The sequence below is a fragment of the Hyaena hyaena genome, unplaced genomic scaffold, assembly GCF_003009895.1.
Source record: "Hyaena hyaena isolate Hyena2069 unplaced genomic scaffold, ASM300989v1 scaffold_382, whole genome shotgun sequence".
NCBI lineage: Eukaryota > Metazoa > Chordata > Mammalia > Carnivora > Hyaenidae > Hyaena > Hyaena hyaena.
In genome coordinates, this window is record NW_024081015.1 from 1,450,308 (window position 1) to 1,475,287 (window position 24,980).

The 24,980-nt window shown below is 49.3% G+C and overlaps 1 protein-coding gene across 1 annotated transcript; it reads left to right on the forward strand.

Moving 5' to 3' along the window:
* The first annotated feature begins 279 nt into the window (after positions 1–279).
* MUC4 (mucin 4, cell surface associated) lies at positions 280–24,980 on the forward strand. The gene is made up of 23 exons (XM_039250897.1): positions 280–322; positions 1,178–1,341; positions 2,249–2,413; positions 2,667–2,822; positions 4,024–4,154; positions 5,791–5,879; positions 7,627–7,806; positions 7,978–8,103; positions 8,842–8,961; positions 9,316–9,524; positions 9,957–10,047; positions 10,472–10,639; positions 11,148–11,249; positions 11,654–11,884; positions 14,019–14,156; positions 15,702–15,883; positions 18,079–18,238; positions 18,996–19,175; positions 19,603–19,676; positions 21,042–21,106; positions 21,190–21,428; positions 23,328–23,490; positions 24,785–24,980. The coding sequence occupies exons 1-23, from the start codon at positions 280–282 to the stop codon at positions 24,978–24,980; spliced, it is 3,372 nt and encodes a 1,123-aa protein (XP_039106828.1).

The following is a 24,980-nucleotide window of genomic DNA, read 5'->3' on the forward strand; positions in this document are numbered from 1 at the left end:
GCAGCTTGATTGTATCTACCAGTGAGGACCCTTGTGGGTAGCTGGGGGAGCCAGTTTTGTGGATACCTCTACTGCCTCATCTGGGCCATGGGAAGTCCAGCTGTTCCTCATCTCCACTTTAGAAGGGTGATGTAACTGAATATTCAGACTCAGCGTGCTTGTTCATGGGCTACCCTCTCAGGTTGTAAGCTTTCACAGGGGACAATGAGACAGCATCGGAGCTGGGTGCTGAGGGCTTGCTTTGGACATAGCACTAGGCTAGGAGGTTGAGATAGAGAAATGATTAAGGTGCTGTTCAGTAAGAGACAGATCTACTGCCTGGGTAGGTATAATTAGAGGAATAAGTGCAGGGTATTAGAAACACAATGGAAGGCCTCTGGAGGGCACTGGGGTGTGCTCATGGTAAAGAGGAGGCTCCTGGAAAGAATGAATAGGAGTTGGGGAAGGGGAAGCATTCCAAGCAGGCAGGAGGCTTAAAGAGCTGGAATAAAGGTGTAGACGTGAAAAGTAGTCCCCGTGTTACACAGGGAGGAGATTCCCCAAAGCACTTAGGGGTGCTGGAAGCAAGGTGAAGAGTGTTGAAAAATGAGGCTGCCATGTGAGGGGCCAGGGAAGACACGGCTAGAGTTGTATTTATGAATGATGCTATGGTGGTTGGGATGTTGGATGAACTTGCAGGAGGCCAGGAGAACTATATACACACTGTTGTGGTATTCCAAGCAAACCAGGAGAGGACTGCTAGGAAAGAAAGGAGGAGAGCCATTGGAGAAATATTTAGGATAAAGTTTTTCAAACTAGAGCCCAAGTACTTCTAAGGGGTCTGAGGACAAATTCTGGGAGGTCTTCCAGGTTATCTATAGAAATACCATCTTGGGAAACAAGTCTCATTCTATGAAATGGTATCTCAAGTATTCATCTTCATACCATTGGAGGAGTTTTGTCTTTTAATCCTTGAAAGAATTATGAGAACCATAACAGATGCAGAATAATTTGTCGGTATTCTGACAGCAGGACCTATTTGGAAACAAGTGGGAATACCCACTGAAGGGGTAAAATGAAGAGTTGGATTAAATGCAAGTTGAGAGGGGGAGAGAGGAGTCCTTGATGGCTCCTAGTTGGGTGGAGGAGCAGCTTGGGGAAGCTCTCTGTCAGCCGTAAAGAAGTCAGGGCCCATGAGAACTTCCTGCTCTTCTTTGTACTGGTCCAGGTGTTTCCCTCTTTCCCTACGGGCCAAATGTTGGAGATCAAGAGTTTGTCAAGAGAACTGTGGACTTCACTTCACCACTCTTCAGGCCCCAGATTGGCTTTCCTTTTGGCTCCTCTCTTCGGGATTACCTCTACGTGAGTCTGCAGCTGCAGCCCAAAGGGCAGGGCATGTGACCTGCTTTTCTCTTTAAGGCTAAGAGATGGCCTTGTGACAATGACCGTGGTGGAAAGGAAGGGCGAATGCAACAGCCAACACCTGCTAGGCACCTACTGTGTCCCTGCCACTGGCTCAGTTTGCATTTACATTCTTTAATGTCACAGTGCCAGCTGAGGAAGACTGGGGGCTAGGCAATGCCCCCCTACCCTCATTAACAAAAGTGTCTTTACCTCAGTATAGAGATCTTGGAGTCTAATAATCTCTCCACTATTTTCAGGGGATCTTTTTATGAGTAGGAAGCTCTACTTGGGAAACAACCTTCTGTTGCTGTTTAGATTTTCTATAATTATTTCCTAGTTCTTCAGTCCAAGTTCCCCATGTCTCCTACCAAAGAGTTGGAATGGCAGTCATGGCCCCTGGAGCTCTCAGTGGTGGGGGTGGGGAGCTGAGGCAGGACATGCTAAGATAGGGCAACAAGGTGTGGGAGTGAGGGTAGCAATCCTCTTACTCCTCCTGATGTGGATGGAGCTTCAGGGTGGGGCTGAGGAGAGTCACCCAGAGGGCTCTACTCTGTGATGGACCCATGTATAGGTATTTATATCTATGCATGGGGTCAGCCACTGAAGCAGAGCAAAACCTACCATGTCAGAAAAGACTTAGAACAGAGAAGTTTCCTGCAGGTTATGTGCATTTGAATGAGAACTATGTAAAGTGGGCTCTCCCATCAGGCAGGGAGATGAATGTTTGACCTTGCAGAGGTTTTTGACATCTCTAAAGTTCTATCTAGAACTTGGGGGTCACAGCTCCGAGGAGCTGGCCCGAAGCTGGGACATTTCCTTCCTACCTCCCTCCTTGAACACTAATCAGAAGAAACTTTGTGCCCAGTTCACAGATAATGGCCAGATCATATTTCCAGAGTCGGAGTACCAGATTTTCTCCTACCCCAATCCTCCCCTTAGAGGCTTCACAGGCTGGGATCCTGTGGCCCTGGTGGCTCCATTCTGGGATGATGCTGATTTTTCCAGCAGCCTTGGAACCATATTCTACCAGGTAAGCCTTTCAAACTCCAGCACTCAGGATCCCCCAGGAGCCAGCAAGGAGAGACAAAGGGCTATATTGAGGCTATGCAAGTATTACTGCTGTCAGAGCCTGGGCTCAGTGTGGGTAGGGAGTGATACTTAAATATGAGGGTGGAGAGGAAACAGAAGGACTGTTACACAGACTCAGGAATACCCTATCGCAACCATGAGTAGACATGAAGTTTGGACCCTCATTCCTTGTCTTTTCTGCCTTCCTTTCCTAGGAATATGAGACACTCTATAATGAGCACAACCTGCTAGTCTGGCAGGTGGAGTCTTGGATTAAAAAGTTCACACAGACCCGGAACTACAAAGCCAGGTGGACCCTAAAGGTCACGTGGGTCAAGGCCCCCGCCTATCCTGCCCAGTGGACCTTTGGCGTGAGTGGACCAATGGATAGCTCCCTGTGTACCATTTGGAAGCCAGATACCCTAGAATCCTAGGCAGGGGCCGCTTTTCTAACATCCTCTCTGACTCAAGGACAGATTGTTGATTACAGCACCGCTCGCCCTCAACCTGTTTGCTGAGCACTCACCTAATATTTATTTGGTTGAAACATGGGAAATGGAATTTTTGCTGGTTATTGGCAGTTATATATGGCTCAACCTGATTGTTATCCAAATTTTATTTTATTTTATTTTTTTAAATGTTTTTATTTATTTTTAGGAGAGAGAGAGACAGTGTGAGCAGGGGAGGGTCAGAGAGAGAGGGAGTCACAGACTGAAACAGCCTCCAGGCTCTGAACTGGCAGTCAGCACAGAGCCCGACGCGGGGCTCGAACCCACGAACCGTGAGATCATGACCCAAGCGAAAGTCGGATGCTTAACCGACTAAGCCACCCAGGCGCCCCTGTTATCCACATTTTAGAGATGAGGAAGATGACGGTTAGAGAGATTAAGCAACCTGTTCAAGGTCACCCAGTTAACAAATGATGAAACCAGGCTTGGAACTGAGGTTTTTTTGCACTTCCAACTCTGGTTTTCAGCTGCAAAGCCATCCTATGGAAATGGTCGCAACACAGTGTCCTTGGTCTTCCCTCTGGGACTCAGCTCTTATAGTCCTTGTGTGTGATCTAAAGTCACTTATTTCTTCATTAGGTCAACAAATTCATTAGTTACGTACTTTGTACAAGCACAATGCTTGGCATCTGCCTTCAGAGAACCTCCAGTCTCATCTGCTGTGGTCCATCTACAATATTTAGGTTAAGGGACCATTTGGACAATGTCCTTGAAAATATCCCAGCAGAAGCTAAATAGGCCTGTCTCAGCTCTCTGGGGTCATGGTCACTCTTTCTGAGCCCTGACGCTTTCTCACACAAACTCTCTTCTAACTGGATCCTAAACCAGAGCCCTTTATCGCCCCTCCCTGGACAGAAGCCACAAAGCAGGCAAATCTACCATGGAAGGGGCTTTGATGCCCAGCGTGAAAGCTGCCCTACACAATCCCTAACTTGCTCTGCGTAGGCCAGGAAAAGATGATGTGGACATCTGGGCAAGGGTGTGGGAAGTGAGATGGGACATCAGGGAAGAGACTCCAGATCTCTCACAGGCATCCTTATGTTTGTCTCCAACCAACCTCCAGACCAACACCTACCAGGCCATCCTCTCCACGGATGGGAGCAGGTCCTATGCCTTGTTTCTCTACCAAAGTGGTGGTATGCAGTGGGATGTGACCCAGCGCCCAGGCAACCTGGTCCTCATGGGCTTCTCCAGGTAGGACAGGGATGGATGGTCAGCACTGAGCAGACAATAGGAAGTGGTGCAGGGCAGGGATTTTGCTGTGCACCCACCCCTGTCCCCCAGGACAGGCATGAAGCCTCCTTGCTGTTGCTTCTGACTCACACCTATTCCTCCTCCTGCTTCTTGCTGTTTCAAATTAAAAGATAGATACCCACTCACCTAGCCATTCTCTTTCCCATCCCAGTCCCCATGCATTGTAATAATTCCCAGAGCTTTGACTTCTCTGATTTCTACAGACATTAGTCAACCTCTCTTGACTTCTCAAATATTACAGTGGTAACAGCCAAAATTCATTACACTAACTCATTACTATGCATTATTTCATTTGATTATCACAACAACCCCATGAGAGAGATATGCTTTGTTACCCATTCTGCAAATAAGAAAACTGAGGTAAAAATCTATCAGTAATTGTCCAAGTCACAGAGCTGGGAAGTAGCAAAGCAGGAACTGGACCCCAGACATCTGAGGCTGAAATCTGCCTTCCTGACTTCTGGTGGGCTGAGAATTAGCCCCTCAACCAGAGGCACCAACAGCTTGTGAGGGGTCAGTGGGAAAGACAGAGAGTGAAGGCATGGGGCTGTCGATGGGGCTGTGGATTCCTCTGTATGAAGGTGACTCAGTCTCTGGCAACAGTTCTCAACCACAGTATTTCCAGATGCTGGTGTGTGCAATCAACTGTGAAGGTCACATGTAATTTGTTACTGGTAATTGCTGCAAATTCTCTGAGATCATGTTCAGGGTTGTCCCTATAATTACACTGCTTTCACTTGGTTTCTGATGTGCTGTAAAAGAGAAAAGAGTGGAATTATCCAAGTAGCTAGGGATTTCACACCCTCCTGAGTAGCCCGTGGAAGGTGTCACACCTGGTGCCTCACCTAAGCTGTGTCAGAGAGGAGGAAACACAAGGAGTCACTGCTCTGAGGCATGCACTCAGAGTGAGGCTACAAACTCCTCTCTAGGATTTCCTTTTTCCTGGAGCAGTGCCATGAACCTCAACACCGAGGGTGGTGCACCCATTGCATCAGGTCCTCACTCATTTCTGAAGGATCTACAACTGTTACAGCACTTAATCCTCACAATATTGTGAGGTGGATGCTACTGTTGCCTCTTTTCCACCAATGTAAAACCTATGAATCCAAGAAGTTAAGTAACTTGCTCATGACTACCATGCTACTAAGTGCTGGAATCAGGCATTGAATCCATGCCTGTCTAAATGCAGAGACTGGCTCTTAGCCCTCACCACATACTGTCCCTACACAGCCCTCTGTCCCATCCCCAGTTGAAGGAAAACTGATCAGAAGGAGGCCTGAACTCTGTCACACTCCTTTCTCATAACCAGCTTCTTGTAGTTAGTGATGAGATGTAGAATAAATTAGGGTCGTCCCACCCTTCGCCCCCATCTCTGCCCTCTCCTGCCTACTGCTGGGAGTCAGTGATGCTGGCTGGCTGGTGAACTGACTTCATAACTCACTGACAAGCTGATACCTAATGATTAGCTATACCCAGTGACTGTCTTTCCAACTGGCTGCATGAATCTATAACCTGCCGACTGAGAGGAAAGACCCTGTGAGTGACAGAGGCCTGCAATTCTTTCCTTTGTCTGCAGTGGCGATGGGTATTTTGAAAACAGCCCACTGACATTCCAGCCAGCATGGGAGAAGTATCATCCAGACCAATTCCTGGATTCTAACTCAGGTAAAAGCACCACCTCTCCACACATGAGCTGGACTCAAGTCCTTCTGTCCTCAACTCCATGTGTCATGACAGTCCTAGAGAGGTAGCTCTGTAGCATTTCTACCATCCTAAAGGGTGTCCCCAGCACCATCTGACCCCCAAATGTAATCGGGACTTGGCACTACCCAAGGCACAGCTGGTACCTTCTGTGCCCTAATGTAGTACAGTCTCAACTGGGGCTATGTCTTCTCCCTGGGATGAGCCAAACCCAGGTCTCTCAGGGGGGCCCAGAGTCTGGGAGTGAGGACAGGGGCATGGTGGGAGGTGGGGATATGAATGGGCAGTGAGGACAATTCTCCAAGTGTCCTGTCCCAGAGCTGGAATGAGAATCCAGATGAGATCCCTTAAGGGAATCTACCAAGAGGAGTTCCAGAGGTCTGACATTCTTTCACTTATCATTTACTGAGCACCCACTGTGTGCTGGACTCTGTGATAAGAGCCAGGAACATGGAGGTGAAAAAAAAAGGAAAAGGATTGACTATTTGCTCTCAAATAGCTCTCACTCTAGTAAGGTCAGTACTTCAGTATCAGGAGTCCCCATGGAACATGGTTCGATATACTGTCCAGAGGCCCCAAAGGGAAAGAAATTATAGTTTCCAAACTGTGAGTAGAACGAAGGACATTTTAGCATTAGAAATCAGCTGTGTAGATTGTGAAGTATAAATCTACTTCCATTGTTCTGTGACAAGAACTTGTGGTAAACAGAAGCTAAATCAAGTCATGGTGCCATCTTGTGGAGAGAACTGCCCTGTCAGATTCGGTTTCTCCTATCAAGATGCATCCCCTTGTGACTGCGTGCTTGTGTGTGTGTGTGTGTGTGTGTGTGTGTGTGTGTTGGGGGGAGTATCTAATTTGTTTCCCATGATATCAGGCCATTGTGGAGAAGATACATGAACAGAAAATCATAAACAATAATTATTTTCTTCAAAACCTTAACAAATTGTAGTTATCTTGATAATTTCTTCTTTTATGTGGGAACAGGGTCAAAATCTAATCAATTATGTCCTGTTGTGTCTTATTGAATCCTGGAGCCCCCTTCTCACTCATGGATATTGGGGTGGACAGTATGTAACTTACAATTAAAGAGCAATTTAAATTCAACCCCCTGTCAAGGTTTCTTCTCCCAGCTACTTCTCCCTTGTGAGGATGGCATCTGGACACAGCGGAAGCTTCCTCAGCCTCATGGTGCTGGAGTAAGCTCCTGCTCTGCGTGTCAGCTTCTCCATGGCTCCTCAGCTGCCTTCTGGATATTGGCCTCTGTCTTGGCTACTTTGGCCACTGACATGTCTGCGCTGGGGGAGAGGGAGGGTCAGGGGAAGCCAGGTGTCTGAGCTGGTGGCCGGTGGCGTCACTTAGTGAGGTAGAGGATGCCTGAAGAGGAACTTGTCTAGGGAGATTGGAAGGTGCTGGAGCTTAGAGTGGCAGATGGGAGGGTGGAGGATTCGGTGGACTGAAGATCAGGGCTAGGGTCTGGCTCTGAGTGGGTGCAGGCAAGGCCTCCCTGCCCAGCACTTGTCTTAGGGTTTCTCCCCTAAGAGTCAAGCTTTAATGGCTTTAGGAGGTCACACTGAAAGGGGCCAATATGAACTGGGTCCCGTCCCTGGAAGAGCCATCCAGAGTAGGGGAGGGGCAAGGTGTGGTTATGAACTGGGCTGCTAAAGCAGAGCTTGTGGCCCTGGGGTAACCCCTTCTTCCTGTGCTTCTCTAGGCCTCCGGGGCCTGCAGGTCTATAGGCTACACAGGGGAGAAAGGCCCAACTACCGTCTCAGGTGCCTGCAGTGGTTGAATAGACAGCCTCAGTGGCCCCAATGGGGCTGGAACCAGATGTTCTGCCCTTGCTCCTGGCAGCAGGGACTGTGGGACTTACGATTCCAGCCCATCAACATAGGTAACACCTCCTTCCCGTCTCTTGGGGGCACCCCCACTGTCCCCCATAAGCCCAACCACCAACCTTCTGGTCACACCCGACCTGTTCCTTCCAGGGTCCCTCCCCAGAACCTCCCTCATCCCTGCCCCTCCCCCCGCAGGCACTGGGCCTGAGTGTGTGTACTTGTCACAGGCTGGTGGGGCCTCGGAGGCAGGCAGCTGTGCCGCGTCTCCTCCTGGCGCGGGGGCGTGTGCTGCAGCTACGGGCCCTGGGGCGAGCTTCTCCAAGGCTGGACAGTGAGCACTCCTTGGCAGTTTGGTACGTGTGTCCCACCGAGATCTCACCCCCACCCTCTCTGGAGCTGTGTCCTCTTCTCTGTCAGAGACCAGGCCTGGGCACCAAGCCAAGCAGTGGGACCCAAAGAAAGAAGTCTTTTGTCCCCATTCCCTCCCAGCTCCTTCCCCTCTCCAACCATTGATTTCCTGATCTTATAATGTTGGGAAGCTTCATCCTAGGGATTTATGATTAAGTGCCCCTTGTCCCATCTTCACTTGTCCCCATAGCCCCAGACAAGAGTGGGGGCATCTTTCTAGGGAAGAGGAGGGGACCTAGTCTGAAGCTGTCCCTCTGGACCCAGATTAGCTGGCAGTCTGGGGGGAGATATGGAATCATCTCCCACAGAGACCCTCCAGAGGAGCTAAGAAGTACAGGGTTGGGGGACCAGGGTAGTGCTTGTCCTCCCCCTTCCCACCCCCTGCCCCTGAAAACACAGCAGCCTCCATGGCCCCCAGACCATCAGCTGCATGCTCCCACCCCTGCACTTTGAGAGCCCAGGGGCTCAGAAAGAAAGCTCGTTAGCACACGGCTCCAGCAAGCCTGCAAGGGAGACCGTAACTGTCAATGACCTGAGGTTACTGAGTGGGGCAGGATCTGGCCTGAGGTGTGCCTGATTCCCAAACCATGCGCTTGCTGCTCATGTCATCCTGCCCTACCAAACCTTTCAGCCGGGCTCTGCAGGTGCTCTGTCTGCCAGCAATAGGCTGCTCTTCTCCACAGACCAAGAGCTGGAGCCGTGGGACTGGTGCTGCCGTGGAAGTGACAAGCCCTCCTTCTGTGCCCTGTACCAGCAAAGGCGGCCCCGCATCAGCTGTGCTGGGTACCGGCCCCCAAGGCCCGGTGAGGCTGCTGGGGCTGGCCTTGGGGCAGGGCTGAGGCAGAGATCTGGGGTGAGGGCATAGCTTCTTGGGGCCTGGACCAGGGCAGCACTAGCTTCCTGGGGATGGGCTGTGGCCACAAGGGAAGATGGAGATGGTTCCAATGTGTGGCCAATGGCAAACGGAGGGGTTTTGTACATGGCATTGGGGAAGGGGTGAGAAGGCAGGCGGCAGAGGTAATGAGTCTGTGTGAACTTGGGTAGGGGATGGTTCTACACTCAGTGAACCCCTCCCGGGCTTGAGTCTGCCTGGAAGCAGGGGAATCTCAGACCCTTCCCTGGACTGCCATGCCAATGTGGTCTTTTCTGGTTTCCAGCCTGGATGTTTGGGGACCCCCACATCACCACCTTGGATGGTGCCAATTATACCTTCAACGGGCTGGGTGACTTCCTGCTGGTCCGGGCCTGGGACGGAAACTCCTCTTTCCTGCTGCAGGGCCGCACTGCTCAGACCAGCTCAGCCCAGGCCACCAACTTCATTGCCTTTGCAGCTACATACAACAGCAGCAGCCTGGACCCCATTGCAGTGAGTGAGGCAGGGGTGCCAAGGAGGAGAGAGAGAAGGAAGAAGGAAACAGGGCAGCAAGGAGGGAGGATGCATCCTACCAGTGTAGTGGTTTGAGACTCAACCCTAGAGACAGGGGGTTCGGCTCCTGGCTCCACCAGCCATGTGATTCTGAAGAAACAACTGAATTTCCAGTGCCTCAGCTTTTTTATAGTAAAATGAAGATAATACTACCTACCTTGCTGGGCTATTGTGCAATTTAAATGAGATAATCTAAGAAATGTGCCTCCCACAGAGCCTGGCCTACGCTAAGCTCTCCCAGGATGTTAGCTACCATAACCTCATCACACCCACCTACATGTTCCTCTGGGGCTCAAGTCCAGACTCTCTGCAGCTTCCTCTCTCAGCCTCTTGGACTACCTCAGGCTTAAGCCTCCTCCACTTCTCTTCCAGGTTCGATGGCTCCTCGAACCCAATGACACAATCCACGTGCAGGTCAATAACCAGACTGTGTCGTTTGAGACTAACCGTGAAGACTCAGAAGGTAGGCTGGGGACAGATGTCAGCTGTCCTGCTTTCCAGGGTCAGGCTTCAGCAGGGAACCCAGTGCCTGGGCGCAGTGTGGAGGCAGCAGCACTGGGGCAGAGGAGAGGGGCTGGCAGCCCTTCTTCACCCCCTGTTCTTTCAGCAGCTGTACCTGAACAGCTTCTTCACTGCTTTCTCTGCTCACTTCTCTCCTTCCTCCTGTGTGGTGATGGCCTGTCTGTAGTGGCCTCTGTCTCCAGTCTCCAAGAAGAAGGGGATATCTTGTGAGTGTGGCATTTGACCCTTGGAGAAGGCACTCCCAGGACACCCCAGAGCTGCTCTCAGTCTCCCCCCTCAACATCTTGACCCTCCACCACTACCAAGTCTTGGGTCTGCAGGGTTCCAACGCTGGTTTCTTTCTCATCTGTCTCCCAACATCCCAGGCCAGGAGATATTCAACACCACTGGCATTGTAGTGACCCGCAACGGCTCCCTGGTGTCAGCCAGCTTTGATGGGACTGTGACCATCTCTGTGATTGCCCTCTCCAACATCCTCCATGCCTCCTGCAGCCTCCCGGAGGAGTATCGAAACAGCACAGAGGGCCTTCTGGGTGAGAAGCAGACAGGACTCTGCCTCTGAAGCAGCAGCAGCAGCAGCATCAAGAGCTTGGGTCCCAGATCATAGGCAGCTCCGCATCCAGCTGGCTTGTGGACATCCCAGGCTGAGTTTCCCTTTCTCAGCCTCCTTGGGACAGAACCCTGAGGGCAGAGAGGTGGGAGGGGCAAGGGACCTCTTCACCTTCCTTTGAGGCTCATTTCTTATCCTCCCAAAGCTCTAGTTCCAGGGCAGCCGAGGGGGCTTTGAGGATGCCCTTCCTCTCCCTCCAGCCCCTACTTCCTCCCCCTTCCTCCTCCATTTTCTCCTCCTCTATCCCTGAGACAGAGGGGTGGGCTATGAGTCCTTCCTCTGGAACGACTGAACTGAGAACAGATACAACCAGAAGGGGCTTCCCAGGCCCTCTACTACCCCTCACACCTTGAATGTGACCCGTTGGATGCTCCTCAGGGAAGGGGAGAGCCACAGTCCCAGGGTGGCCAACCTTCTACTCTGTCCCTCAGGAGTCTGGAATGACAATCCAGATGATGACTTCAAGATGCCCAATGGCTCCACCATTCTCAACAAAAGCGATGAGTGGCAGCTTTATCAATTTGGAATGACCTGTGAGTCTGGGCCTCAGAGTCCTTGGGGTAGATGTGGCTGGGTTGGGATGAAGGTAGTATTGTCTCCCTCAGGCCTGTGGGAGCCAGATCTCCATCCTTTGTAAAGGAGGGTTAGAAAGGACAAGAGGAAATGCTGAGGATGCTGGTGCCTGCCACCCCAGAGTCGTCCTCTCCATCCCCATCTCACCTGCGTTTCTCTACCTGGAAGAGAAGGCAAGGAAAATGGTGGCCCTCACTCACTAGAGCAGAGATTTCCAGCCTCAAAAGCTGAAGTCACATCACCCCCCCCACATCCCCCTCCTTCCCCCCAAGGCATATAGAGTGAGGGTAAGGAGTGGACATAGCAGAAGTATAGCTGGAATCCCATCCCTGGTACCTGTACCATTTAACCTTGTGTGTTCTAGGGGAAATCAATGATACAAGACTCCTTGGCAAGAGAGACAACACTCTGCCTTCCAACTTCACCCCTGTCTTCCTTTTCCAACTGAAGAACAACCATTCAAGTGAAAGTCTGGCCTCTGATTGTGATGGAGATGAGCAGTGCATCTATGACAGCCTGGCCACAGGAAATATGAAGACTGGCCTGAACACTAAGATGCTCATTAGCAGATACCAGCTGATGAACACCACCCTCAGTAAGTGGCATTTTCAGGGAGGCATTTGCAGACTTGGATGGCAGATGAGGAGTACCCCCTCTTTCGTGATATTCTTTTAAGCTGCATGTTTTTCAAACAACAGATTCTTTTGTTCACATTTTTCCTCTACTCATCCTCCCATGACTCTCCAGCTCGCTCTGTGATGACCTTCACAGCCTTTTCCAACTTAACCCCCGGGCCTCTCAAACTCTTCCTCTGTTCCTCCCTACCCTGCACCCTCCACTCCACATACCCTGGCTTCTCTGTGTTCTTCAAATACACCAGGCTCCCTGCCAACTCCACACCTATTGTGGTCTGCCTGGCCCCCCTTCCTCCAGACAGACCCTCACCTCCTTCAAGGCCTTATGCAAACAGAGTTGTCTTCTTAGCAGTGCCTTTCTTCTTTTTTTTTTTTAATAATTTATTTTTGAAAAATTTTTGAACGGTTTTTTTAGTTTTATTTATTTCTGAGAGACAGACAGAGAGAGAGAAAGAGACAGCATGAGCAGGGGAGGGTCAGAGAGAGAGGAAGATACAGAATCTGAAGTAGGCTCCAGGATCTGAGCTAGCTGTCAGCACAGAGCCCAACGCGGGGCTCGAACCCACAAACTGTGTGATCATGATCTGAGCCAAAGTTGGACACTTAACCGACTGAGGCACCCAGGAGCCCCATCAGCAGTGCCTTTCTTTTTTTTTTTTTTATTTTTATTTTTTTTTTTATAAATCAAGATATATATATATATTTTTTTTACAAATAGTTTATTGTCAAATTAGTTTCTACATAACACTCAGTGCTCATCCCCAAAGTGCCCTCCTCCATGCCCATCCCCCCCCCCCCCCACATCCATCAGTCCTCAGTTTTTGTCAGCATTCAAGAGTCTCTCATGGTTTGCCTCTCTCCCTTTCCCCCACCATTTCCGCCCTTCTTCTCCCGCTTGTTCCTCCGTCAAGTTCCTCCTAATCCTCCTATACGTGCAAACATATGATATTTGTCCTTCTCTGCCTGACTTATTTCGCTCAGCATAACACCCTCAAGGTCCATCCATGTTGCTACACATGGCCAGATTTCATTGTTTCTCATTGCCATGTAGTATTCCATGGTATAGATAAACCACATCTTCTTGATCCATTCATCTGTTGATGGACACTTAGGCTCTTTCCATGTTTTAGCTATTGTGGAGAGTGCTGCTATGAACATTGGGGTACATGTGCTCCTATGCCTCAGCATTTCTGTATCAGCAGTGCCTTTCTTGACTAGCCTGTCTAAAAGCTCACATTTACCCATACTTCCTATTCACCTTTCCTGCTTTATTTTTTCCTTAGCATTTACAACTACCTAGCATATTTTCTAATTTGCACAGATATCTTTTTTATTATTTATTATTGCTGTGTCCTCACTACATGGAATAGTGCCAGCCATATGTGAGGGACTCAATAAATATGTGTTAACTGACTGACTGAGTGAATGAATGAATGAACAATGAAATGGAAATAGCAGGGCTCCAAAGCACAGATATCAGTGAAAAGGTCTTTTTTTTTTTTTAAGTTTATTTATTGAGAGAGAGAGAGAGAGAGAGAGAGAACAAGACAGGGGCAGAGAGAGAGAGGAAGAGAGAAAAATCCCAAGCAGGCTCCACATTGTCAGTGCAGAGTCCAATGTAGGGCTTGAACTCATGACCTGTGAGATCATAACCTGAGCAGAAATTAAGAGTTGGATGCTTGACCAACTGAGCCACGCTGGTGCCCCAACCAGTGAAAAGGCATTTTCCTCTATTTACTGACAAATGCAATGCCCATCTAGAGATTACCCTCATGGTTTTCAGCCCTCTTCCAAAGGTAAAACTCTGTAATGGTCTGAACAACCCTTTGTACCATGTCCAGCATAGCACTCTGATCAAGAGAGAACTTGACCTGAATCCTGTGTGGGGGAAAGATAAAGAGAAAATAATGATTTGGTCAAGTGGGCAGTACAACCCCAACCTGCTCTATATAGATCTGAAAGTAGATACACAGAATCATTCCTGTTTCCAGAGGTGGGTCACAGCCCACGGAATGCCTCACACAAACCAGAGGACTTGCCTATGAGGCAAGAAAGTGTCCTGCCCCAAACCTTGAATCCCTCTTTGTGTTTCAGGTAAGTATCCACCTTCTATTGAGGGTGATCAAATGGTGAGAGCCTACCTGGGGCAGACCAAGCTGACTCAGTACACCAGCCGCTCTGAAAACGTCGTATTCACCCTGAGAAACAGCAACACTGACTTCAAGCTCTTTGGTAAGAACAGTTGTCTGCAGGTGTAAAGAATGTGGTCAGAGTCAAACTTTAGGTAATTTTGCATTATCATATCCTGTGCAACTTCATTCCACTTTTCCATTGGAAAATCTAGGACTAGCATTTCTTGGAGTAATCCCTAAGATTCAGATAGTGCCCCCAGTGAATAACAGTGATGGGCTTCCAGCAATCTGGCCAGTTAGCTGCACTTGAACTTGAATTCAAGTGATTCAAAGGTGATTTCACCTCAAATCCAAGAACATGCAATCATCTCTAACCATCTTTATACAATAACCAAATTATTAGAATAAAATATAACCATTAAAAATATGAATTTAAAACATATTCTTTTTTTAAATAGTTTATTGTCAAGTTGGTTTCCATATAACACCCAGTGCTCATCCCCACAAGTGCCCTCCTATGTGCCCATCACCCCCCTTCCCCTCCCCACTCCCCCCATCAGCCCTCAGATTGAATTTAAAACATTTTCAAATCTATTAAAAGAAGGATATAATGTGGAACATGATTTAAAGATACAAGTATCTTCATTTGGTATGTTTCTCATTTACTTTTATGTTTGTCAACCACATTTGCCTAACTTTGTCTCTCCTTGTGGCTTTTCTCCGCTGGAACCAAGCCAAGTCTCATCTCTCTCTGTCAGTAATGGTGTGGGGACCCCCAGTCCTGCAACCATGATCTGGGTCAAAAAGCCAAAGCCCACAGGATGCAACTTGCTTTTGGTTGCCAGGACCAATGATGCTAGTGACTATTTTCTGCTAAACCAAATCTATTAGGGACCTTATTTTGCGCTCAGAGCATCTGCCTTATTTTCTTTCTCTGGGCTTAAGAAGGGACTTCTTTGTCTGTATCCTTTGGCTCTGTGTGGCATTCTGTCAGGTGCTAGCCAAAGGCATTAGGAGATTTTCTCCTCCACTGGGCTCCTCTTCTGAAGAGTGACAGTCTGCAAGTTTCTCTCATCTGTTCCCTCTTATCAGTAACTTTCAACCTACTATTTTAAGGAGACTTTCTTATTTTCTTGGAAAACAAGATGGGTTTTGATCATAGGAGTCCTTGTTGACAATGTTTTACTGTTGTCAGGTGTCTGAAAGTCAAAGGTCCAAGAAGCGAGGGAGTGGGTGAGAAATCGGGACAAGGAATGTAAAGGGGAAGCCAGTTTAGTCTGCAGTATAGCCTGGAGAAGCATCATACTGGTCCTTTTCTCTTCCCTCCTAGATGTCCCATCCTGCTGCAGGCCCAGGAAGGGGTTGCCCTTTGGGGTCTATTCAGGGGTTATCTCCCTTCCCTTCTGTGGAATTCTACCTTACAATCAGTTAGTGGGGCTCATGCTACCTCCAGCTTGGGACGTGACTAGGATCACTCCAGGAAACCATCCTTGTTCAAAGAAATGTCTAATGACATTTGAGGGGTGGTCTGAGAAAGGTGGGGGAAGGCCAGTGTCAGCACCCAGGGTATTAGATTCCAGGATGTGTCAGACAGCACAACAGTCAAGGCCCCGAGCTCTCAATGGTCTTGTTTTCCCTGGGGCAGAGAATGGGACATTGTTATGGACACCAAAGTTGTTGGAACCATTCACTCTGGAGATTCTAGCAAGAAATGTCAAAGTCAACTTGTCATCTGTACTCCAGCCAAAGACAGTGGTCTGTGCTTGCAGGGAAGAGAGCCAGTGTTTATACAACCAGACCAGCTGGGTGGGCAATTCCTCCCTGGAGGTGAGTATTGGGAGGAGGTTGGGAGGGAAGTTTCCTTGTTGAGGGGAAAGGTGGTGGGAACTGAAGGGATGTCATACTTCAGTCCCTCTGTGGTACTCTGTGTGTTGGGAGCTATGGTGGGTGAGTAGAGCCGATCCCAATCTCAGTCCATAAACGTACATGTATAAGAAACAGAACTCTTGCACGTATAGGAGGAATAGGAGGAACTTAACAGAGAACCATGGGGGAGAGAAGGGGATAAACAGTTGGGAAGAGGGGTGCCTGGGTGGCTTAGTCGGTTAAGCGTCCGACTTTTGCTTAGGTCATGATCTCGCGGTTCATGGGTTCTGCCAGCTCAGAGCCTGGAGCCTGTTTCAGTCTGTGACTCCCTCCCTCTCTGACCCTCCCCTGCTCATGCTGTCTCTCTCTCTCTCTCTTAGAAATAAATAAAAAAAAAAAAATTAAAAAAATTTAAAAAAAAAACAGTTGGGGAGAGGGAGGGAGACAAACCATGAGAGACTCTTGAATGCTGAGAACAAATTGAAGTCTGATGGGGGTGGGGGAGAGGGGAAGGGGGGTGATGGGCATGGAGGAGGGCACTTGTTGGGATGAGCACTGGGTGTTATATGGAAACCAACTTGACAATAAACTATTAAAAAAAAAGAAACAGAACTTTCTTCACTGCTTACAGCTCAACTGAGTTTTTATCTCCCAGCTCCCACTCTGCCAGGCTGACAGGAGACATCCACCTCAGCCTCCCTTAAAGCTCCCCAGGGGTTCCCAGCTCCACAGTTCTAGAACGAGGCAAGGAGATGTGGGGCAGGAAGGTGTCCTTGTGATCCCTGGGCATGAACCCACACAGATCACAGGTTCCACGCTCCCTCCACTTCAGGCCTACAGAGGTGCTCTGTGGCCTCTATGCCCTGCTCAGACATGGGAAAACTTTCATAAGGTGGTCTAAGTTTCCATCTGCCTAGAAGCACCACACAGCCATTTCTCTCTGAGGTCTCATCATTGTGGTGTTGCAAAGAGAGGTGTAGGTCCCCTTTGATGTTGACACCCCAGAACCCCTTGCTTTCTATTTTACTCTCTCCTCCCAGCTAAAAGAAAGATCTCTTCATTTTGGATAAAAATCTTTCTCCGTTCAAGTTTTTTTTTTTAATTTTTTAAATGTTTCGTTTATTTCTGAGAGAGAGAGACACAGAATTGAAACGGGCTCTAGGCTCTGAGCTAGCTGTCAGCACAGAGCCCCACGCGGGGCTCAAACCCACGAACTGTGAGATCATGACCTGGGCCGAAGTCGGACGCTTAACCAACTGAGCCACCCAGGTGCCCCTCCTCTCTGTTAGTTGGCCTCAGTCCATGAATTGTGCCCCATGGGCTTTTTTAAAAATTTTATTTTGTTTTTGTTTGTTTTGTTTTGGTTGTAAAATAGGAGCCAGAAAAGAAAATGTCTGACTGGCAATACCACATCATCCCCTTCACCCCTTATACACACATACCCTTCTCCTGAGGCATGAACCAAGAATTCCTACCCGAGAGACGTAGAGGTGGAGGAGTCCAAGAGGTAGAAAAGGAAAAAGATATGGGCTGGGAAAAACAGAGATAAAAATCAATATATTATTTTAGGTATCCCAAAATATCCAGTCTTGGAAGTAGACAGTGTTGGTGGGTTTCATTTTAGGGAGATTAGAGATTAGAGAGGAAAGAGTAGGGGTGTCAGAAGAGAAAGAGCATGGGTGTTGATAAGGTTTTGGGAATCCGTACCACCCCTGTGCCATTGTTCTGGTTGCCGTGTGCTCTCACTGTACTTAGCAGTAAGGCTCTGTCTTCTTGATTTGGGAATCAGCAAGGGAAGGTGATGGAGGAAACTGAGCTTGGGTAGGATAGTAGAATATTTAGTTAGTGCCTGTCATAGTCTGGAAAGGGTTTCAGGCAAGGAGATGCGGTGTGAGAGGAAAGTAAGTGTCTGAGACCCCAGGGCAGGCACCAGGCAGAGGGGTCAGGGGAATGAATGCCCCGTGGAGGCCCAGTGCACTTGGCAAGAATGTACAGGACCACAGCCTGGTCAAGAGGGTGCTAAGCAGAGGCTGGCAGAATTAAGACAAGGACTCAAGGTTCATGGGTTCTCAGACCAGAGGGGTCAGTACAGAACCACCCAGAAGCCTTTAATGGTTCAGCCTCCCGGCTCCCTGGTGATCAGCAACCCATTCCAGGTGGCCAGCTGCAAGTGTGATGGGAACACCTTTGGCCCCTACTGCAAACGCTCCAGGGACCCCTGTGAGGAGCCGTGCTTCCCGAATGTAAAGTGCACTCCTGGGGTGGGCTGTGAGGCCTGCCCCCAAAACCTGACTGGAGATGGGCGTCACTGTGCAGGTGAGCCGGGAGCAGGGCCCTGGCAGGAGGAGGGCCTGGGGACAGTTGACACCTTGAGGGCCTAGGGCAAACCATTTCCCCCCCTCTTCCAGTAAGTCTTTAGAATACTCACTGCAAGGGGGTATGGTAAGGAGGTGAGGACACGTGGTGAGGTACGAGGCTGAAGGAGAAGAGATTGTGCAGGAAGGGGGAAGGAAGGGCAGAGCAGACCTGAGGCCCTAATGGGGGAAACCCAGGGCAAAAGACTGAAGAAGGCCTGGGGGAGGGGGGAGACGTCCCGCGGCAGCCAGCAAGCCAAGGCTCCAGTGAAGTCATGATGAGGGAGATCACAGTGAGACTTTCACTAAGTCCCCTAAAGTGCCCAAACGAAATGGAGAGGCCACTGGGTCTTCTGAGCAGAGGCCTGAGTGGGTAGAGCCACAGCTTTACAAGGCAGACAGAAGGACGGAAGTAAGGAAAGCAGGCTGGCGGGCCCTTCTCCTGCCAGGCCTCTGGGTCCTTTCCTGACGCAGGGGGTCTGACAAACACGCCATTCCATCGGCAGAAATGGGAGAACACCTACATGCTGGGGTTTCCCAGCAAAGAAATACCTGGAAAAGGAGAAGGATAGCTTGGGGCTCAGAATGACTCATAAGCAAAACACAGACTGAATGGACTTTGGGGGAAGGAAAGCCTGTCCCAGGAGCCGCTTTCTGTGGGCTGGGTCTCCCCACGGCTGCCCAGCCTGATGCTGCCAGCCTCCCCGCTCCCTCGGCAGCTCTGGAGAACTCTCCCCTCTGTCAGAACGTGTCCTGCCCTGTGAATTACTGCTACAACCAGGGCCACTGCTACATCTCCCAGACGCCAGACTGCCATCCCACCTGCGCCTGCCCCCCAGCCTTCACCGACACCCGCTGCTTCCTGGCTGGGAACAATTTCACTCCAACCATCCACCAAGGTACCAACAGCTGCCCTCTGCCTTCATATGTCTCTCACTTGGCGGAAGATGGGGGACTCGGGGGTCAGAGCTTCGTTCCTCAAACTCAACAGGGCAGAGCTCCAAATCTCTCAGGTGGTGGTAGGTCACCGGCTTTGGGAGCTGCGGTTGGGGGGCAGCGGCCAAGGCACAAGTCCCAAGCCTGAGCAGTCTGCTGAGGAGAGACTGGAGGTGACCTCACGGCCCAGAGAGACGAGAGTGAGGAAGCCCTGACCATAGTGGAATGGGCAACTAGGGTGAGGTTCAGCAGAATCAGTCACTTCTGACTCCTCTGGTGACCTTTTGTCACTGTAGAATGGGGCAGCCTCCCTGAGCTGACCCAGCAAACTTCTTGGGTAAGTCTGCATAAACAGTGAGGTGATTGTGAATCTGCTTCTCCCATCTCCAGAGCTTCCCGTAAGAATCATCCGGCTCTTGCTCAGGGAAGAAGAAAATGCCTCCGTAATAGATGTCAATGCCTCGGTCAGTGATCCAGGCCAGCTCTGGGTGGGGAGGTGGGTCTTGGCAGGTTTAGGGTTTGGTCCTGGACATCACTTATATGTTCTACATCTCACCATCCATCTAGATTCAGTTGCCAGAGGAGGCTGGAGCCTCCTGCCCCAGGGAAAGCAGGGGATGGAATCCCCCAGACAGAGCCCTCTAAGGGGACTGGAATAACTAGACCACAATTGTCTAGGGGGTGTCACGTCACCCCAGCCTCTCCTTCTGAGTATCCCCTGAGACCTGCACTTGAGTAGCATATGGTAGAAACATGAGAAGCCATTTTGCCTCCAGGAAGCCTTCCCTGACTTCCCAGAGGAGGCTAGCATCTCCCTCTTCTTGGCTCCTATGCCCTTGTCCATTCCTCAACCTCAGAGAGAGTACCACAGTAGTTGAATTATTGAGGCTCTAGAATCCTACATACCCAGGTTAAAATCCTGGCTCTCCCATTCCCCAGAGCAGGTGTAACAATTGGACAAATTATTTGATGTCTCCTCTGTAACACAGAAATAATGATAGTACCTATTTCAATGGGTTGTGTCAAGTTTTAAAAGATAATGTATGTAAAGCACTAACTGCAGTGCCTAAAACACAAGTGTTCAAAAAATTATGATGATAATTATTACTATTGCTAATACTACAGCATTCCACACTCTGAATAGTAAAATCTGTTCATGCTTATTCACTTCACCAGACTATGGGTCTCTGAGTATAGACTGTTTCTGAGTCAGCTTGAAGTCCCCAGCACCTGACCATCCCCTAGGTCTCGCTAAACATAATCAGTGTTCAATATACAAGTGGGGAGAGAATGATTGGATGAGTCACAGAAGCGAGGCAAGGCAGGAGGCACTCATTCCAGATTTTCCCCTTGTCATTGGAGGCAAGGAGGTATGCCTTCACTTACCAACAAACTTTTTTGTTAATGTTTACTTATTTATTTTTGAGAGAGAGCAAGCACAAGTGGGGGCATGAGAGAGCACGAATGGGGCAGAGAGAGAGGGAGAGAGAGAATCCCAAGCAGGCTCCGCACTGTCAGTGCAGGGTGCAGTGTGGGGCTCGAACTCACGAACTGTGAGATCATGACCTGAGCTGAGATCAAAAGTCAGATGCTTAACTGATTGAGCCACCCAGGTGCCCTGCACCAACAAACTTTTATTAAGCAGGAACCCATGCGAGTTACCAGGTTAGGCTGGGGTGTAGGGGAGCAGGAATGGATGAGAAATATTCTGTAGGTCCTGGCACTCATGTGCAAAGAAGGAGCGAGGCATGGATAAATAAATGCATTCAAGTGGGAAGGGTCTCCTCTTTGGACTGGGCCTCACTCCCACCCCCCTACCCACTCCCTAGGTGGCCTACAGACTGAGGAAACTGGATGTGAGGGCCTTTCTCCAGAACAGCCAAGTGGTGCAAATGTAAGTGGGACTGTCCCTGCCCTGTCCCCAGGTCCTCCCTTCCCCTTCTACCCTTAATGCCTCACTCTACCCCTCCCTCACAGCAATTCCGGGGCAGCACAGGCCCCGGGAAGATACCTTCAACGCTGGAATGTCATCTCGGAGTTCCAGTACCTCCCTCGGGGTCCTGTTATCGACTTTCTGAACACCAAGCTGCTGGATGCAGTGGTAGAGGCATTCTTACCCCAGGCCTCATGGAAGAGATGGAACAGAAGTGAGGAGCCCAGGACCAACGTGAACTTCCACTCCATCTCCAGAGAAGATGTGTACAGTGTGAAGGCTCGTGAGTCACTATCCTGGGGATAGTCACAGGGAAAGCTGAGGGAGGAGGTGAATGAAGGGGACCTATCACAGATCTTCAGCCCACACAAAGCCGGGGTGGAAAAGTTTTCTATGGAGAGCCTCAGATAAGCAAGAAGCAAGTAACTTACTTAGTTTTTTGTTTGTGATTTTAAGAAAGTTTTTTTTTAATGTTTATTTATTTTTGAAAGACAGAGCAGGAGTGGGAGAGGGGCAGAGAGAGAGGGAGTCACAGAATCTGAAGCAGGTTCCAGGGTCTGAACTGTCAGCAGAGCCCAATGCGGGGCTTGGACTCACGAACTGTGAGATCATGACCTGAGCTGAAGTCAGATGCTTAACCATCTGAACTACCCTGGCACTCCTCTGAAGGAAATGATAAGCATTTTACCTACCAGCTTTATAGATACAAGAGCAGAGCACAATATACTGCTTGATGAATCCCCAGGGATATAGTTTCATGGACTCTAATTGCCAATTTCTGACCATCACCACTAATGATTTTCTTTCTTTTAATAAAATTGTTAATGATTTTGTTAAAATACCTTTGCATTTTATAAACATAAGCAGGGACATCCCTTTTACCTTTGCCCTCCAGCTGGAGGATATTAAGCTAAAGACTGGAGACCTGGCCCGGGGACAGAGATATCCCCTCCTGGAAAGGTGTGACCCATGCAAAAGCCATGCCCAATCCAAACTTTAACACCCCCATCTGGACAGGGAGATGGGATTTCTGAGTTCCCTTAACTGTGATAGCCACTTGTTATCCTCGAACAAGAGTGAGATGAGTTGGTAAGCTTACCAGGGAAGGAAAGGAATAGCTTTCACTATGATGGGAGTGAAGCAGAGAACAGGGCGGTGACCACGCCAAACCCAACAGAAGCCAGTGTGTTACTGGAGGGTGGGAACAAGCAAGAACTTCTTCTAGAATCCAGGCTGGGCCTCCTCCCTCCGGGGGGCAACAGTGTGAAATCCTCTGAGCTAATCTGTGTATGTGCAGTACGGGGTAAGGGTCGGGGTAAGGGAACAACTGCCCTAGACCTGACTATGACTTTTATTAAAGAAAACAGACCAAACCCCCCACCATTTTTATCATACAAGTACAATATGTTTTTTTGTAGAAGCTTTAAGAAATGCAAATTAACAAAAAGAGAAAAAAATCGCCTGTAATTCCAATCCCCAAAGACAAGTCCATTCTGCACATAGCCTTCTGAATTTCCTTTTGCACATGGAGATCTTCACACCTATCAATATTTTTTATAATAAAGGATAAAGTAGTGCCTAATGTTTTGATAACCTCATTACTTAAGCAATTGTGAACATATTACTTTGTGTATTATGTATGTATTCCCATTTGATTTGTTATTTTATCATACATTTTAGCATAGTGTGCTATGCTTTATTGAAACAGAGTGTTATACCAATAGTGACCACTTATTGAGTGCTTACTGTATTAGGCAATGTACTGAATATTTTGTATTTATTATCTCCTTTAACCTTCACAGCATGGTAGTTACTCTTATGATCGTTTCCTTATTATAAAAGATAAGGAAATCGAGGCTGAAAGAGATAAGAAATTTCCCCCAACGTGTTAGTAGTAGAGTTTGAATTTCATCTTAGGTCTGGTTTTCTTCAAAGCATCTGCTCTTAACCAATGCACTTTCCATACCATGGTGGTTGCACAATATTCCTTAACAAAGTCCCTCCTATTAAACATTGTTGCTATTATAAACCATGCTGCTCTAGACTTCCGTGAACATATGTATTTGCACACTTTTCCTATTATTTCTCAGGATAAATGCCTAAAAATGGAATTCTTGATTGGAAAGGTATATATTTGGTGTTACTGATTGCTTTCCATGTTCCTCTGTGTCCTACCTGACAGTGAACGTGAGCACACTGGAGACTTACTTCAAATGCAATGGCTACAAGGGCTACCACCTGGTCTACAGCCCCCAGAGTGGCCTGACCTGCGTGTCTCCATGCAGTGAGGGCTACTGTGAGCACGGAGGCCAGTGCCAGCACCTGCCCCAAGGGCCCCGCTGCAGGTGAGTCGGGGAGAGGGCAGGAAAGGCAGTGCTGGGGAATCCGAGCTGGGCAAAGATGGTGCAAGGGGCCCACAAACCCCATGGTATTTTGTGGTGTCTGAAAGTTAGGATGGCTCTTCTGTAACTGAGAGAATAGGGATCAGAGAAAAAGCAACCAGGAAAAAGATGTGTGAGTGCCTACTCTGTGTGCAGAATAAAGATGTTACATTACCTCTAATACTCTAACCAGCTACTAGGTAGGTATTATGAACATTTTTTAAAAGCTTATGTATTTATTTTGAGAGAGAGAGAGAGAGTGTGTGTGTGTGTGTGCAGGGGAGGGGTAGAGAGAGGGAGAAACAGAATCCCAAGCAGGCTCCATGGTCAGCGTGGAAATCACTACCGGAGCTGAGATCAAGAGTCTGTCAGGTGTTGGGGCGCCTGGGTGGCTCAGTTGGTTAAGCATCCGACTTCGGCTCAGGTCATGATCTCACGGTCCGTGGGTTCGAGCCCCTCATCGGGCTCTGTGCTGACAGCTAGATCAGAGCCTGGAGCCTATTTCAGATTCTGTGTCTCCCTCTCTCTCTCTCTAACCCTCCCCTGCTCACACTGTCTCTTTCTCTCTCTCAGAAATAAATAAAAACATTCTTTTAAAAAAAGAGTCAGTAGGGTGTTTAACTGACTGAGCTCCCCAGGTGCCCCAGTATTATGAGCATTTTAAGGAAGAGATAGGTAAAGCACCTGCCCAAGGTAAGTTAAGGAGCAGGATGTGGGTTCCAAAAGCAACTTCTTCCACCTGATTTTGCTTCTGGAGTGTACATTCTACTGTCTGCCTGTGGGAGAGGCACCCACTGCCTTCTGTCTAGGTCCCTCCCTGCCTCTCCTTAAGAGTACCTGTCAGGGAAGGCCCTCTGCAACTGGTGTCCTAAGTCCCCTCAGTTCATCAGCAGTCTCAGGGGCTCCCGTGAGGGAGTGCACTAAGCCTACAGGCCTGCTAAGGAGGAGAAGGGCAGTGCCACCCGGGGCCCTCACGTCGTATCAGAGCCCTGTGTCTACCCTCATGCCCACTGCAATCCCAGATCCACCCAGCCCTATTGCCTCCCGGGTCCAAGGAGCGCTAGGAGGAGCCAGGGCTGTGCCTGCGCATGCTCACCTGTGGCCAGGTGGCGCTGACCCCAGGGCCAGTCTCCGCTAGCCAGTGGCCACACTTCAGCTCCGCCTCCTTCCCCAGAGGGGAGGCCAGCCTTTGGTGGAAAACCTCCTGGGGCCTCCTCGCTGTAGACCTGTTGACCGTGTCCCCTCTCTTTGTCCCCAGCTGCGTGCCCTTCTCCATCTACATGCCCTGGGGCGAACACTGTGAGCACCTGAGCGTGAAGCTTGGAGCCTTTTTCGGGATCCTCTTTGGAGCGCTGGGAGCCCTCTTGCTGCTGGGGGCAGTGGTGTTTGTGGCCCTGCGCTTCTGGAGCTACCCCGGGAGCCAGTACTCCTACCCTCTGGACTCAGAAAGCTGA